Below are 14,233 nucleotides of genomic sequence, written 5' to 3'. Positions count from 1 at the left end.
CGTCCTGTCCTCCTAAGGATTTCTAACCAGCTGTGGGATTCCAGAGGTCTGCCCACAGCACAGCGCGTGCACAGGCAAGTACAGAGGCTGAGTCCTTTAGTTCTAACAGCTGCTGCTGCTGGGGTGAGGAGGAGGGACTCTGCTCGAAGCTGAGATAGACAAGGGTCCAAACCAAGCGTCCACTCCTTCAGTGGACCCTCAGACCAGTTTTCCCTGCCCCTAACTCAGCCAGATGCCTCAGAAATGTATGGGCTTGCTTTCACCAAGGGAATAAAATTCTTGACAGTCTGTTACAAACCTAAAGAGAACCATCAGAAGCCCAATGTGTACCCAGAAGTAGAGTAGTGATGGGTGGGAACTCCTCCTCGAATTGGTCTTTTTACTTTATGCAGGAGGAAACAGAGGCCCAGAGAGGTGAGGTGATGTGTGTAAAGACGCACAGCCGATGGCACCTCCTAAGCAGAACATACATGGGCTGACTCCGTCACAGCGTGACTAGCGTAATGGTCACCTGTGACTAGCACATGCATGAGCATTCTTGGTGTGCGCACAGCCTTGGTGCTAAGAGTGCAGGGAGAATGAGATGAGGGCCTGTGGTACTCTTTTGAAGTCTAAGTGCTGGCATTTCAAAAGTTTAATGAGACCTACTAATTCCACGCAAAACTCATTTTAAGTTAACCAGAATGATAAGATTAATTAAGATCTAACAGAATGAAATTAACTCTTCACCTCTCTATCCTTATTTGTCCCTGCCACAGGATGAATTTTCTAATTAAAAACATTAATATATACTGAAGGCAAATTCTGATTTAAAGTCAAGTGTTCCACCAAAATGTTCAGAGTAACACCTGAGTTAAATCAAGAAGAGCTCGAGAGTACAAGGGCCTGAGTGTTTGAAACTGGGAGTCAGCAGGAGGCCCAAGTGAGGACGGGAAAGAACTGGCATGTCTCCCAGGAGGGGAGCTCCAGACTACGAGGAATGTAGGTTCCAGAGGTTGATACCTGCCTCCAGAGCCCAGCTCTGGCTTCTCAGCAGCCTCTCTGACCAACTAGCTTCCTGAAGGGAGAAGCATTCCCACGACACACGCTCATCGCGATGGCACAATGAGACCTGGTGCACACAGTTCTAAGCCCAGTACCTGCACCTCCAGGCCCTAGTCCCCAGAATTATCATTCCCAGATGCTCTGCCTGGCCACCCCACATGGAGGAGTGTAATATGCTTCTCGCTTTAGGCTCGGCACCTGCCTGAAACACACAGCTCAGAGTGGACCGCAAGGGCTCCTGTGGCAAGAATGGCCTGTAGAGCCCTGGTTCTTCCAGATAACTCTGCTCTGCCGCCTAGTGAGAGATCTGGTGAGTGGGAGGAAGGAAAGATGGCTTTTGAATTGCCAGGTTCAGAACTCAGGTTCTGGAGTCAATGAGACATGGTGACAGCCAAAGTGACAGCTGTGGCTCTACCATTTACTGCTCTATAAAATCAGGGCGGTCAACTCTCTAAGGCTTAATGTTCTCGTCCACAGAATGGGAATAAAAATAGTGCCTTCCTTACAGGTCTTCTACATGGATGGAATGGAACAGTGCACAGGAGGTGACCAGTAGTGTGGAACCCAACTTCAGCATTCACATTTGCCTCCTCCGCCCCTGCTGTGGTTTTTCTCCTTAGTGAATGTGAGCATACCCTTACTGGACTTGTTCATTTACCTTCCTGTCTTATCTCCCAACAGAACGCCAGATACAGGGCACGAGTTTTGTCTGTCTTGCCCGCTGCTATATTCCCAGCTGCCAGAACAAAGCTTGGTACACAGGAAGACTCGGTAAGTACTTGTTAGTAAATGGCTTTAAGCCGACAGATTAGGCCAGAGAGGTACAGAGAATGAACTACAGTTGCCTCTGCCACCACACTGCAGATGAAAATGGCAGAGAAACCTCTCTGTCCTGTTTCCTGGATGTGGTCCAAGACCACTTTTAGCTGCTCAATGCAAAACAGAATACAGAAAACTCCATCTATGCAACTTCCACTTGCTCCGAGTGCCTTGCTGTCTGCTGGAAAGACTGACCTCTTACTCACGCATAGGGCTCAGAAACACACCGACAAATGCATACTGTTCTTTTATTCTTTTTGGAGCTGGGGCTAGAACCCAAGGCCTGCACATGCTAGGCAAGCGCTCTATTACTGAGTTACGCGGCACAACGGTACATAACTGTGTACCATTTCACTGTTACGTTTGTGGCAACTTGTTTTGCAGCAACAGGTGACTGATGCAGTGACCTACGCACGTGTCCATCTCCAGAATGGAACCCGGAACCTGGACAGGGCAAGTGCTCAACATCTCTTGGCAGAGTGTCAACAGAGACTATGAAGCCCAGGTCGAAATGAACACTAGATCAAGGCAGCAAAAACCCCCCGAGGGTGGACAGGGCACAAGCTGGAGCACTCAATGAAGAAGAGGAAGCGTGGTCTGCAAAGCAAGGACCAGCTAACTCTGCCCCACCCCGACACTGTGGGGTATGGTGAGAAGACACAGCCACACTTCTGGCTGCAGCAGATGTGGGGTCTTCTAGGGAATGCTAGGTCAAGACCAAAAGGGGAAGAAGTATGGTGTGGGAGGTGGAGAGGGGTGAAAGGGGGTTTATAGCCTACCACCAAAATCAAATAAAATGGAGACGATCAAGTCGTGATGCTCTCTGCCAAACGTTTGCTCAGGCAGGTGAGTGAAGAGAGCATTAAAGACTTCTACCGAGCGTGTTCATGTACTTCACTTGGAAACACAAGATTAAAGAGAAAGAAATTCACTCCTGACCCACTCCCTGGGGACCACACAACCATCTCATCTCTCCAGTGCCCTGCCTGGAACAACCTCTTGGGTCTCATGCCAACCTGAGCTGGCTCCCAGGATGGCAAGGGAGCCAGGAGCTGTTGCCAGCAGAGACATCTGCTCACTGATTCCCACAGTCAGAACAGTGCTGCTTCCAGAAGGGCACAGCAAGAGCCCACAGCATGTACGACACAGAAGGGATGGAGAGGGAAGCCTAGGCCTCTCCTGCTCAGCATCCAGCATCTTCTTTGGGACAGAGATGATCAGTTCCTGAGGTATTTGCCAGAAGGCCCGCAGAGAAACTGTCAGGACTGCTACTTGGATTCCTCACTGTGTGCATCTTATAGGAACACAGTGGCTGCTCCCAGCCACAGTGTATGCGTGGTGCCCACTCCCATATCCCCACCCTAGGAGAGGACACACGTCAGCCCGCTCATTCCTCCATGCTGGGAACTACAGTGTCTGTGAGTGACACCTTATGAAGACATGAAGACCAGATTATTGTGCCACCAAGCCCAAGTGCCCCTGACTGCACAAGAAGCTTCACACACAGCCCTGAAGCAGTGGCATTTTTTTGTCTCACAGCTGAGACACAGAGGTACGGGAGCTGGGCTACTGGTGGGGGAGTGCGAGCCAGATGCCACATGGGCCTGCGTGACTTTGAGCCCCATCCACTTTCTTCTGCTCCCTCTATTTCACCTATGTCTGCAATTGAAGGCAAAATCTTCCCAACTGTTCAAATGCCATGTGCAAGCAGAGAACAAGGCCCTGTCACTAAAGAGAGCACCAGGGGTTAGGGATGGGTCAAAAACACACACAGCTGCAACATGAGCTAGGTGTGGCAGCCTCTGTCACAAGAGGAACTGAGAGCTACCTGCTTTCTGTGACAAGAGGGAAGTCACACACATTTGGCATGGGAGCACTTTTAGCAGACCATGAAGAATGTAGCCACTAGAAAAGGAACTGACTTGGGGAAAGGGCATGATAAGGGGGCAGGGATAGTTCTGTCAGATGGAAAAAACAGTATGGGGAAGGAAAGATGGAATGCAGAAAAGATGCCGGAGACCAGGAAGGAGAAGCAAAGGACCATGGGGATGATGCACCGGCATAGAGTGAGGTGTTGATGGGTGGCCCTGCAATACACAGGAGGTAGGGGACACACCAAGGAGACACAGGAAGAGGAGGTAGGTGAGACTCAAAACACCCAACCCATGGGATTTAGGAAACTGTGGCACAGAGATGACTCAATCTGACTTCCTGGGTCACCTGAAAGGTTGCACTGTTACCACTATCCATGGGGGAGGAGTTCAGCACCCTCTGCAGATACCAAAATCTGTAGGTGCTCAAGAAAAAAGTCTGTACATGTTCAATTCACCTGCCACTATTGTACACCCAACTACACAGTGCATGCCAGGAACAATGGAACATTTACCTGGAATTTTCTTCTCAATCTGCAGTTGAGAAGGAGTCTGTAGACTCTGAGGAGGAGGACCAGCTGTAATTAAGGGTAGACAGAAAGGAGAAAGGAGAAGAGAGGAATTCCCACCTTCCTCGGTTTCTTGCCCTACCAGCACTCTTTAGAAACTAAATTATTCACCAAGGCATGGTGGTGAGTCCCAGCACCCAGGAGGCTGAGACAGGAGACAGCATGGGCTTTATAGGGACACCTTGTCAAAAAAAAAAAAAAAAAAAAAAAGAGAGAGAGAGAAGAAACTAAATAATGGCAATTACCTTATGGACCAATTTGGAGCAAAAAGAAATCTCTCCCTCACCTTCCTGCTCCAAACAAACAAAAACAACTAAACATCCCCTCTGCTTTTCTCTAGAGGCTCAGAGAGAATGGGCCTGAGAGTACAGATGAGCACAGGAAGTGAATCAATTCCGTCAAACAAGAGTGCTCTTGTTTGGCCAAGAGCGTTGGAAAGCAGGGAGGAGGTGTGTCAACTGTCAAGGGGCTGAAATGGGAAGGCGGAATCCCACCAGGAATGAGAACCCAGGCCACTGCTCTAGCCCAAGCTCTCCCCATGGTCCCAGTGACTCTGGGAGCCTGCTGTAAGAAGCAGAGAGGGACACAGTGGACAGAGTGATTTGGTATCCTGGGAGGCATCTACCTTGGGTTAGCAAGAGTCCTGGGTTCTGGGTCTAGCACTGTGTTGAGCCACCTGGGTGCTCTTTGTAAGTTCCCTCACCTGTGGGCCCAAGCCAGCATGTTCAACTAGACAACTAACCTGGTCGGCAGAAGTGGCCTGGTCCATAAACCCAGTGTTACAGGTGACAGAGTTCTCACTTTGAATGCAGCATTTCCCACAAGCAACACTGGACTTCAGTCTCCTCACCCGGAGTTGGTTAAAGACCCCTCTAGGGTTGTTTTGAAGATCAAGTTGGGCACTGGTGGCTCACGCCTATATATCCTAGTTACTTGGGAGGCTGAGATCAGGAGGATAGTGGTTCGAGGCCAGCCCAGGCAAATAGTCTGTGAGACCCTATCTCCAAAATAAACAGAGCAAAATGGACTTGAGGTGTGGTTGAAGCAGTAGAGTATCTGGTTTGGCAAGCACAAAGCCCTCAGTTCAAAACCCAGTTCTGCCAAAAATGAAAGCTCAAATAGGACAACATATAACACTGCTGGGAAGTTACTTCCCATCCTTTTGTAAAGTCAGGTAGAGGAATGGGTCTTTCGTTCGTGAGCAAGGGTCCCATCCACATTTCACACCATGACCGCTTCTCATTTCTTAGCAGCAAACAACTCCAAATACCATTCTGTCAGCTAATTAAGGTTAATTAAAACCAAAATTAGTTCAATGCCCAAAGCCAGTCTAAGTGAGAGAGCTCAACGCTATGCCTGGACAACAGCCCAGACGGAAAAGGATAAGTGGAAGAATTCTGACCCCAGGAAAGGGCTGTGGGGTGCAGCGGGGAGGGAGGGAGCGTGGGCCCCCGCAGCTGCAGAGGCCCAAATTGCCCAGGGAGGTCAGAAGTTCCTCCCCCAGTTCCTCTGCTGGCAGCTGGATTCCCCTTCCCTTCCCCCTCACCCCTCCCCTCAGAGAGACTAATGCAGCAAGATCCATATCCAACCCCACTTGGGAGTGCAGCTGTTTCTAGTCTGGGAACCCCGGTGAAAGAGCCAGCCTATCCTTTGTCCTGAGCCCAACATCACACACAAGGATCCAGCAATTGTAGTGAGGCCTCTCTCTGAATTCTGCAGGCTAGTGTTTTCCTACTCGTGTAATCTTTACAAGTAGTGCGTGCCACAGAGAATGGTTTCCCTCCCTGCCCTCAAATGCGTGGAAACTTCAAAGAAGGGCTGGCGATGTATCTACCACTTCTGCGTGAGTTTAGCCAGAGAAAATCCTGCTCTCCGTAATGAGTGGCTGACCCCAGTTTCTGAATACTTATTTCCTTTTCCAATTAATGTTCTTCCTCCCTACAAGATAAAACAGATATTTGTTTTTAAAGAATGATATCCCTGAGTTCGTTTACTGTTTTCACATTCTGCAGTTGGACTTCAAACCTGGCTCCTTGCTGCAAAGGAATACGTTGTATGAAGAATTGGAACTTCTGCACACCAGCACGCTCCCAATGAGAGGAAGACCTTAATTCTTGGCAAAGAGAAACCAAAATGTCTTTTATGTTCACTAGCCATGAAGACCACATGTAAGACATTTTTAAAAAATGAGTATAGTTAAAGATTTCTCACAAGCACATGCAAAAAACCCACCTGGATTAAGTGCAGGAGGATACATATCTGCTTCAAATGAGCAATGTGCTCACCTCAGAGGGATACCTTGCCAAAAGCAGGATGACAAAGTGAGGGCAAGTGTTTTTAAAGAGCAGAGGAAAAGCCAAGCTTGGGAGGCTCACGCCTAAAATCTTAGCTACTCAGGAGGCAGAGCACAGGAGGATCGCAGTTCAAAGCCAATCTAGGCAAATAGTTTGCGAGACCCTATCTTGAAAAAAGTCATCACAAAAAAGCGCTGGTGGAGTGGCTCAAGGTGTAGGCCTGAGTTCAAACCCCACTACCGCCAAAAAATAAATAAGTAAATAAATAAATAAGAGCAGAGGAAACTCTACAAGAAAATAAAAACACAGGAAGGTGTTCATATGGTGATGATGACATGGTAGAACAGTGATACTTATTTGCTGTCTTTTCTGAACATGACACGGTGTTATTAAAGCCGTCTATAGGCTGCGGATACAGCTCAGATGCTTAACATGTTTGAAGCCCGGCATATGAAACTCAGCATCCTCTCCCCCACTCCAATAAAAAAAGCTGTTAACAGTTAAACATGTATAATTTTTATTTTTCATTTGATCTTTTTGAAACAAGGTCTTGCTATATAGTGGTCTCAAAGTCCCAATCCTCCTGCCTTAGCCTCAACTGGGACTACAGGTGTACACTACCAAACCAGTTCAACATGCACCATTTTTAAAGCATGATTTTGGAATATGCTTTATGTATAATTTTGAAAGCACTAAAAAAAAAAAAAAACATTGTATTCTTATTGAGGATTTTCCCTTTGAGAAAGCAATAAAAGTATCCCTTACCTGCTTGGAAGACTTCAGAACAAAACTGAAAAGTCTGCTTACCTGAGGTTTAACTTTCGATCCTCGTCGCTGCCAGCCTCCAGCTACAGAGAAAGAAGGAGATCATCACACCACAGACACCACTATCACCCAGCCTCAGGGGCAGGCTCCTGTCTCTACTCTGGTGTCGGGAAAAGATAACGATGCCCAGGAAACCTGGTTACTTCCAAACAGTCCTGCTCCTTCCTCACCACCCTGATCTGCTGCTCCTCTGAATGATTTCTACACCAAGGAATTTTTACGTTCCCAAAAGGTAACCCACATTCCTGCCCATCTCAGGGTAGATCCCTATGAACTGAGTATTTCCCATCTGGCATGGGTACCCAGCACACTCTTGTAGCCCTCAGCTCTCAACTTTCCAGACTGGTTCTGGATCTTACCCTGTTTGGCTTTTATGAGAAGGGAGCTGTCTTTTAAGAGAATTCAATTCCTCTGTAAGCCAGGCAACAGTTGAGCAAGGAATACCATTTTAAAAATCCATTCTGTAGCTGGGCACCGTGACTTACACCTGTAATCCTAGCTACTTGGGCGGGTGAGACTGGGAGGATCTCAGATGGGGGCCCATCCAGGCAAACAGCTCATGAGACCCCATCTCCGAAAGAACCAGAGCAAAATGGACTAGAAGTGTAGCTTAAGCAGTAAAGCGCCTGCTTTTCGAGTATGAAGTCCTGAGTTCAAATCCAAGTCCCACCAAAAAAAGAAAAAGAAAAAAAATTCATCCCATAGGCTGGGCACATGACTCATGACTATAATCCTACCTACTTGGGAGGCGGAGAGCTAGAGGATCATGGATTGAGGCCAGTGCAGGCAAAAGTTAGCAAAAGCCCATCTCAACCAACGGAGCGCCTGTCACCCCAGCTATGAAGGGAAGCACAAATAGGATCACAGTCCAGGCCGGCCTGGGCATAAAGCAATACACTATCTCAAAACAGCGAACATAAAGGCTGGCGGAGTGACTCAAGTAGTAGAGCGCCTAGCAAGCACAAGGCCCTGAGTTCAAACCTTAGTACCGCCACAAAACACTGTAAAATAAAAATCTACCTTTGAGAGGTTAGACCCATCTCAAAAAAAAGAAAAAAAAAATCCAAAGATAAACAAATGAATAAAAACCCACTCTAAGGCCAGGCTACACACCTGTCACTCCAGCTATTAAGGAGGCTCAGGCAAGAGGATCACTTCAGTTCAAGAGTTCAAAACCAGCCTGAGCAATACAGCAAGACTACATCTGGGGGGGCGGGGGCTGGAAGTGGAGTCCACTCCTGGCAAGTCTTTTACTGGGGAAGGCAGCCAGGAATCAGGCTATCTTTTCATAGGTCCCAAAAACTCTTGCTAGTTCTCAAAAAAGCTTAAGTGCTTAATATGAAATATTTGAGGCTGTTGGTTTATTTGTATAAATGAAACAAAGGGACAGTTAATATTTTCTAAAAGCTAAAGGTCAAGAGGTTGAACTCCAAAAGTAACAATGACTTCAGCCCCAATCACTATTTTTCTTTCCTTTTTTTCCATGGAGAAAACTGAAAATGAGAAGAAAACACACACCCTGACAATGCCGCCCCATGGGAACTTGGTGTTCTCATGGTCCACAGAGATGCCCCCTGAAGGGAATGGGAACCTGGAACAGTATGCCGGCTGGGGGAGACTCAAGGCTGGAGGCAGAGCCAAAGACGACAGGAAACCAGTCACAGCTAAAGCAGGGACGAGGAGGGGCAGCAAGGGACACACAACCAAGGATGAGCATGCCAGAGGCACTGGAGTCCCTAAACTGAACTAAAAGAATGCGTACACGGAATGACACAGACACACACACTCCCTCACCCCCACCCAAGGAGCAGAGGGAAACCAGGGAGGCTCTGCTAGCCATAGGGTCCTGGGTAACAGTCCTGCAGTATGGCAAATGAAATAATTAACAGGACAAACTCAGACAGAGGCACAGTGGGTAGGAGACAGGAGGGTAAGCATCCCACAATGCACCGGACACCCCGCCACAGAGAGTGTTCTGCCATGTGTCAAAGTGCTGAGGTTGAGAGACCTCTGTCCATCCCAAAAAGTGCCTGGAGATCTGCCCAATTAGTCACCTTGAACATTTTTCAACAATAACAATGTCCCCATCTTCTCCTGAAAACCACTGATCCATCTAGTCCTCTGCTCTCCTCTGCTCTGCTCTTCTCACAAGGGGCTGAGATGAGGTTAACAGGAAAATGACATAGATGAGATAATTAAAGATTGAGAAAGCAAAAAAAAAGGACAAAATTAAGAGAGGGAGAGCTGCTTTAGGGCCGAGAGCTGTGGTTTCCCACGACTTGCAGCCAGCCTGGCTGGGTCAAGAAACCACTGATATGTCTGACTCATTGAAGAAGTTGCGATTTGATGAGTGATGAAGTGATTTGGGGTACAGATTCCGTAACCATTTAATTCTCACTCACCCTCTGAAGTTCTCCAATGAAAGGCAATGTAAGGTCAGTTATTCCACAGAAGTTATAGATGACAAAAAGCATCGTCAAGAGAACCCATGCCTGGACATGGTGGGTCATGCCTGTAATCCCAGCTACTCCTCCATCATAGGTAGGAGGATCACAGTTGTCTCGGGCCAGCCTGGGGAAAAAATCCAGACCCTATCTGAAAAATAACCCCAAACAAAAAGGGTTGGAGGTGTGGCTGAAGTTGTACAGTGGTAACCCTGAGTTCAAGCGCCAGTACTGCCCTGGGGTGGAGGGATGGTAATCCAGGCCTTTTAGATGAACTGAGGCACAGGCAGGGCCTGATCTGGACCCAGCCCTCCTGACTCCATGCACACCTGTTCTCTGCACTTTGGTTTCTGGCTTCAGCACATTTGGAAGATGGCCCCACCTTCTCAGGAACATCCCAGCCTCTGCTGCTTTGCTGGGCAATAAATGCTGGTAGCTGACACTTGTAATCCTAGCTACTGAGGAGGCTGAGATCAAGGGGATCATGGTTCGAAGTCAGCTAGGGCAAATAGTTTCAGAGACCCTATCTCAAAAAAACCTTTCACAAAAAAAGACTGGTGGAGTGACTCAAGGTGTAGGCCTGAGTTCAAACCCCAGTTCTGAAAAAAGAAAAAGAAAAAAGAAAAGTTGGCTGGAGTTTTGGCCTGTTGATTGAGTCATTCATTGGCACTTGCTAATAAACAACGCTTTGTATATGTGTCTAGTGGAAACGAGCAGAATGCCCAGCAAAATGTGGTACATGCAAACAATGGAATATTATTCGCCATGAAAAAGAATGGACTACTTAGCATGAACCATCACGCTAAGTGAAAGAAGCCAGGCACAAAAGGCCACCTATTACATGGTTCTATTTACATGAAGTAGCCAGAACAGGCAAATCCAAAGAGAGCGTAGCTTCGTGGTTGCTAGAGTTGGGAAGAACGAGACAGAGTCAGGCTGTAGCTGATGGCTAAGGCATATCAGGTTTGGTGGTGATGACCATGCAATCTTGTGAATATACTAAAAACCACTGAACTGTACACTTTAAAATGGTGAATTTACAGTATGCGAATTATATCACTAAATAAAAACTTAGGGCTGGGGTACAGCTCAGTGGTAGAGCACTTACTTGTCCAGCATAAATTAGGCCCTGGGTTCAATCCCCAGTATGCAATAAATAAGCAAATAAAATTTTAAAATAAAACAGATGTTTAAATGTGTCTAAGACAGGAACAGATCAGATCAGATGCTAAGTTACTAGGAGCATGGAGTTTAGAATCGGAAATCCAGGCTGAGCAGCTCTGTACAGCCCCTTCCTGAAGCCAAGCTCTTCCCTCAGCTCACACAGTTTTTGTGAAAAGAACATGAGATTAAGTACTTTGTAAACTGCCAGACAGCAGTCACAGGAATGATGCAGGACAAATCTCTCTGGGGGAGGAGATTCGCTATTGCATCCTAACTTAGACCGCCAATGTTATTTTGCCTCTCATCAGTGCTCAGAGGTGTGTTTGGTGGTGGGGGGGTGACTAGAACCTTCTGACTGTAGAAGAGATAACTCATTAATGGCCTCTCCTCAGCAAGGAGGTGGCCTGGAGGTTCAACCTCACAGCCACTCTGCAAATGTTTCTGCCAATCCCAGCAAAAGAAGGCAGAAAAGCATCAATGCAGGGAGGCAGGCTTCTAAGCCAAGTTCAAGTCCTCCTCTGTCTCACAGGGGTGTTAAGAGTCAGGTTGCCACCCCTAGAGCCGATGTGATGTGCAGAACCCAGATGCAGGCTGGCAACTCCCTGAGCCTGCAGGGCAGCTCCTCTGCCTTCCCTGAACAGAAGTACAGGGAACTCTAAGACCTCTGGTCTAAATTCCTAGCCTTAGGGCAGCCACTACAGTGGCCCTCCAATAGAGGATGGCTGACACTGCTGGCCAAGAGGGCCAGCCTTGCAGCTGCTGGAGTGACCTGCTCAGAGGCCTGAGTCTCCTGGCCTAGGGCAACTCAGTCCCATTCTGCAGACTTACAGGGGGTCACTTTCCCCATTAACCCAAACCATGGAGGCAGCTGACTCGCACAGTGCAGTCATGCACCCTTGGCAGGACTGCACCCCTACAACCACTAAACCCCAGAAAGGCCCAGAGCCACGCAGACAAACAGCCATTAACACATAGCCCCAACGAAAGGATACAAAGGAAAAATCCAGTTCAGCCACACACAGACGTGAGACCCAGCATCGCAGAGCTCGGAGCATGCTCAGTCACGGTCACACAGGGACACAGGCACCCAAAAGGCACAAAACTCCAAAGGCTGCAGTCAGGGAAACAATCACACCTTTGCAGGGTCACCCGTGGAGGCCACGCTCACCCAGCATCACCCAGGCACAGTCCCCAGCGGACAGGTCGCAGCGTCGCACACGGACCAAAGTCACACACAGTGTCACACACACGGCCCGGCACCCAAGCAGAGGGCCTAGACCTGCCCAGGGTCACAGATCTCGGAACCAGCGACTCGCGCAGTCGCTCAATTAGGAGTCTCAGCCGCACACAGGGTCCCTGCACTGCGGACCCCGGACAGAGGTCCCTGTCACGTAGTGTCCCGCGCTGTCTCCGCAGTCGGGCGGCTAAGGCCGGTTGGCACAGAGGGGTCCCGGGAACCCCACCCCCCGGCCCCGGCCCCGGCCCCGACCCGGCGGCCCGGGCTCACCTCGCTGTTGCTGGCCGAGGAGGACGCGGCGCTGGGCGTGGGCGAGCGCTGCAGGGTCACCAGGGCCATGGTTGCGGCGCGGCGCACGGGCGCCGCCGAGGCCTCGAGCTACAGTTGCCGCCGCCGCCACCGGGCCGGGCCCGGGGCCTCCAAGAGCCGCGCGCGGGCGGCCGGGCCGAGCCGGGCCGGGCCCGCCCCTCGCCCTAGGCGTCCACCGCCCCCACCCCCGCCTCCCGCGCCGGCGCGCACCCGGCCCGCTGAGCGGGCCGAGCGGAGTGGGCGGGGCTGGTGGGCGGGGCGGAGCGGCGCGCGTGCGCGGAGCCGCGAGCTGGTTGGTCACGTCCCGCGCGCCTCTGCTGGGGGAATCCCGGAGGCCTGCTCGCAGCGCAGGCCAGGGTGGGGAAACTGAGGTCTGGGGACCGTGCAGCCAGCACTGCGCAGAGGGTGGGAGATGCGGTGAGCAGGAAATAAAAGACCCCCGCCCCCGGACCTTGCCTGCGCCCTGTCTTGGCGGAAATTCCTTCGCTTCTCCTCCTCTCCATCTATTTATGACATTCTTGTTGAGCCCCTAATAAATGTTAAGCGTTGACTGTGTAACCGTAAGCAATAGATCGGGGCATCAGGCCTGATCTCCGGGACTTCACAGAGTTCATCGGATTGTTAAATATACTTTAAAGAGTAGTTTGCTGGGGGTTAAGGGAGGGGGTGGGGGAAGGGGGGAGAAATGACCCAAACATTGTATGCAAATATGAATTAAAAAAAAAGAAAAAAAAGTAGTTTGCTTGTGGGCGGGGTGTGGCTCAGTGGTGGAGTGCCTGCCAAGGTTCAGTCCCAGCACTGCCAAAAATAAAATGACTTTTTTTTTTAAAGCTCATCTTTTCTATGAATTCCTTCTGTGTGCCCAGAAACCCACCTGTTTGGGTGGACGGTGGAGGCTAGGGGGTCAGGGAAGTCTTCCTTAGGCAAGGAGATTTCCCTCCGAGGCCTGCACTGTGGTCTGGATTAACAGGTGAAAGGAGAGGAGGCAGCCCGGCCTCCTGGGGGTCCACCTGTCCAGAGGCTCGGAAACAGGAAGGAGGCTGTCAGCCACAGGCCTGCGCGACCAGGGAGGGGAAGCAGGAGGAGTGGCGGGCCAGTCAGGGCCCGCTCTGGAATGACCGCTCTGGCTGCCGCGTGGAGGATGGATTGTGGGATGCAGGGGTAGAGGGCGCGGTGCTTGCTGCAGTCCTGTGGAGAGGTGCCCTGGGTGATTATTGCACAAGCTCTCCCAAACGCAGGGATTCAAATGACTCCACCATCCATCACACCACCAAACCAGAAACCCACGCAGCTTCTGGATTCTTCTCCCTGCCTCCCCTAGGTCTCTCACTGCGCCTCCACAGATCCTGGAGCTGGCCCTCAGCACTATTCTCATAGGGGATTTTCGTAGGGGAAGGGATGGTTTGTAGGAATGTTTTTTGTTGTCTTACTGATGAGACAGAAGAGTCACTGGCCTTTAGGGGGCAGGAGCCAGGAATACTAAATGTACTGCATGCAGTGCACTGGATGGGCAGTTCCTGCTTTTTTTTTTTTTTTTTTTTGTGGTACTGGGGTTTGAATTCAGAGTCTACATCTTGAGCCACTCCACCAGCCCTTTTTTGTGATGAGTTTTCTTGAGATAGGGTCTCTTGAACTACTTGCCTGGGCTGGCTTTGAA

At 49.8% G+C, this 14,233-nt stretch overlaps 1 protein-coding gene across 2 annotated transcripts in view; it reads right to left on the bottom strand.

The window, feature by feature from the left end:
- Ssh1 (slingshot protein phosphatase 1) overlaps window positions 1–12,692 on the bottom strand; it is a 61,708-nt gene extending 49,016 nt beyond the window's left edge. For both annotated transcript variants that reach the window (XM_074061057.1, XM_020167096.2), the window contains exons 1-2: window positions 12,538–12,692; window positions 7,405–7,445 (exon numbers count right to left, since the gene is read on the bottom strand). In XM_074061057.1, the coding sequence (XP_073917158.1) occupies window positions 7,405–7,445; window positions 12,538–12,606 (110 nt within the window). In that variant the 5' untranslated portion in view covers window positions 12,607–12,692. The remainder of the gene's footprint in view (window positions 1–7,404; window positions 7,446–12,537) is intronic.
- Between the last annotated feature and the right edge of the window lie 1,541 nt (window positions 12,693–14,233).

This window comes from Castor canadensis, chromosome 18 (assembly GCF_047511655.1).
Source record: "Castor canadensis chromosome 18, mCasCan1.hap1v2, whole genome shotgun sequence".
NCBI classification, from domain to species: Eukaryota; Metazoa; Chordata; class Mammalia; order Rodentia; family Castoridae; genus Castor; species Castor canadensis.
Note: the sequence above shows the minus strand (reverse complement) of the source record. Positions and strands in the feature narration are given on the sequence as shown.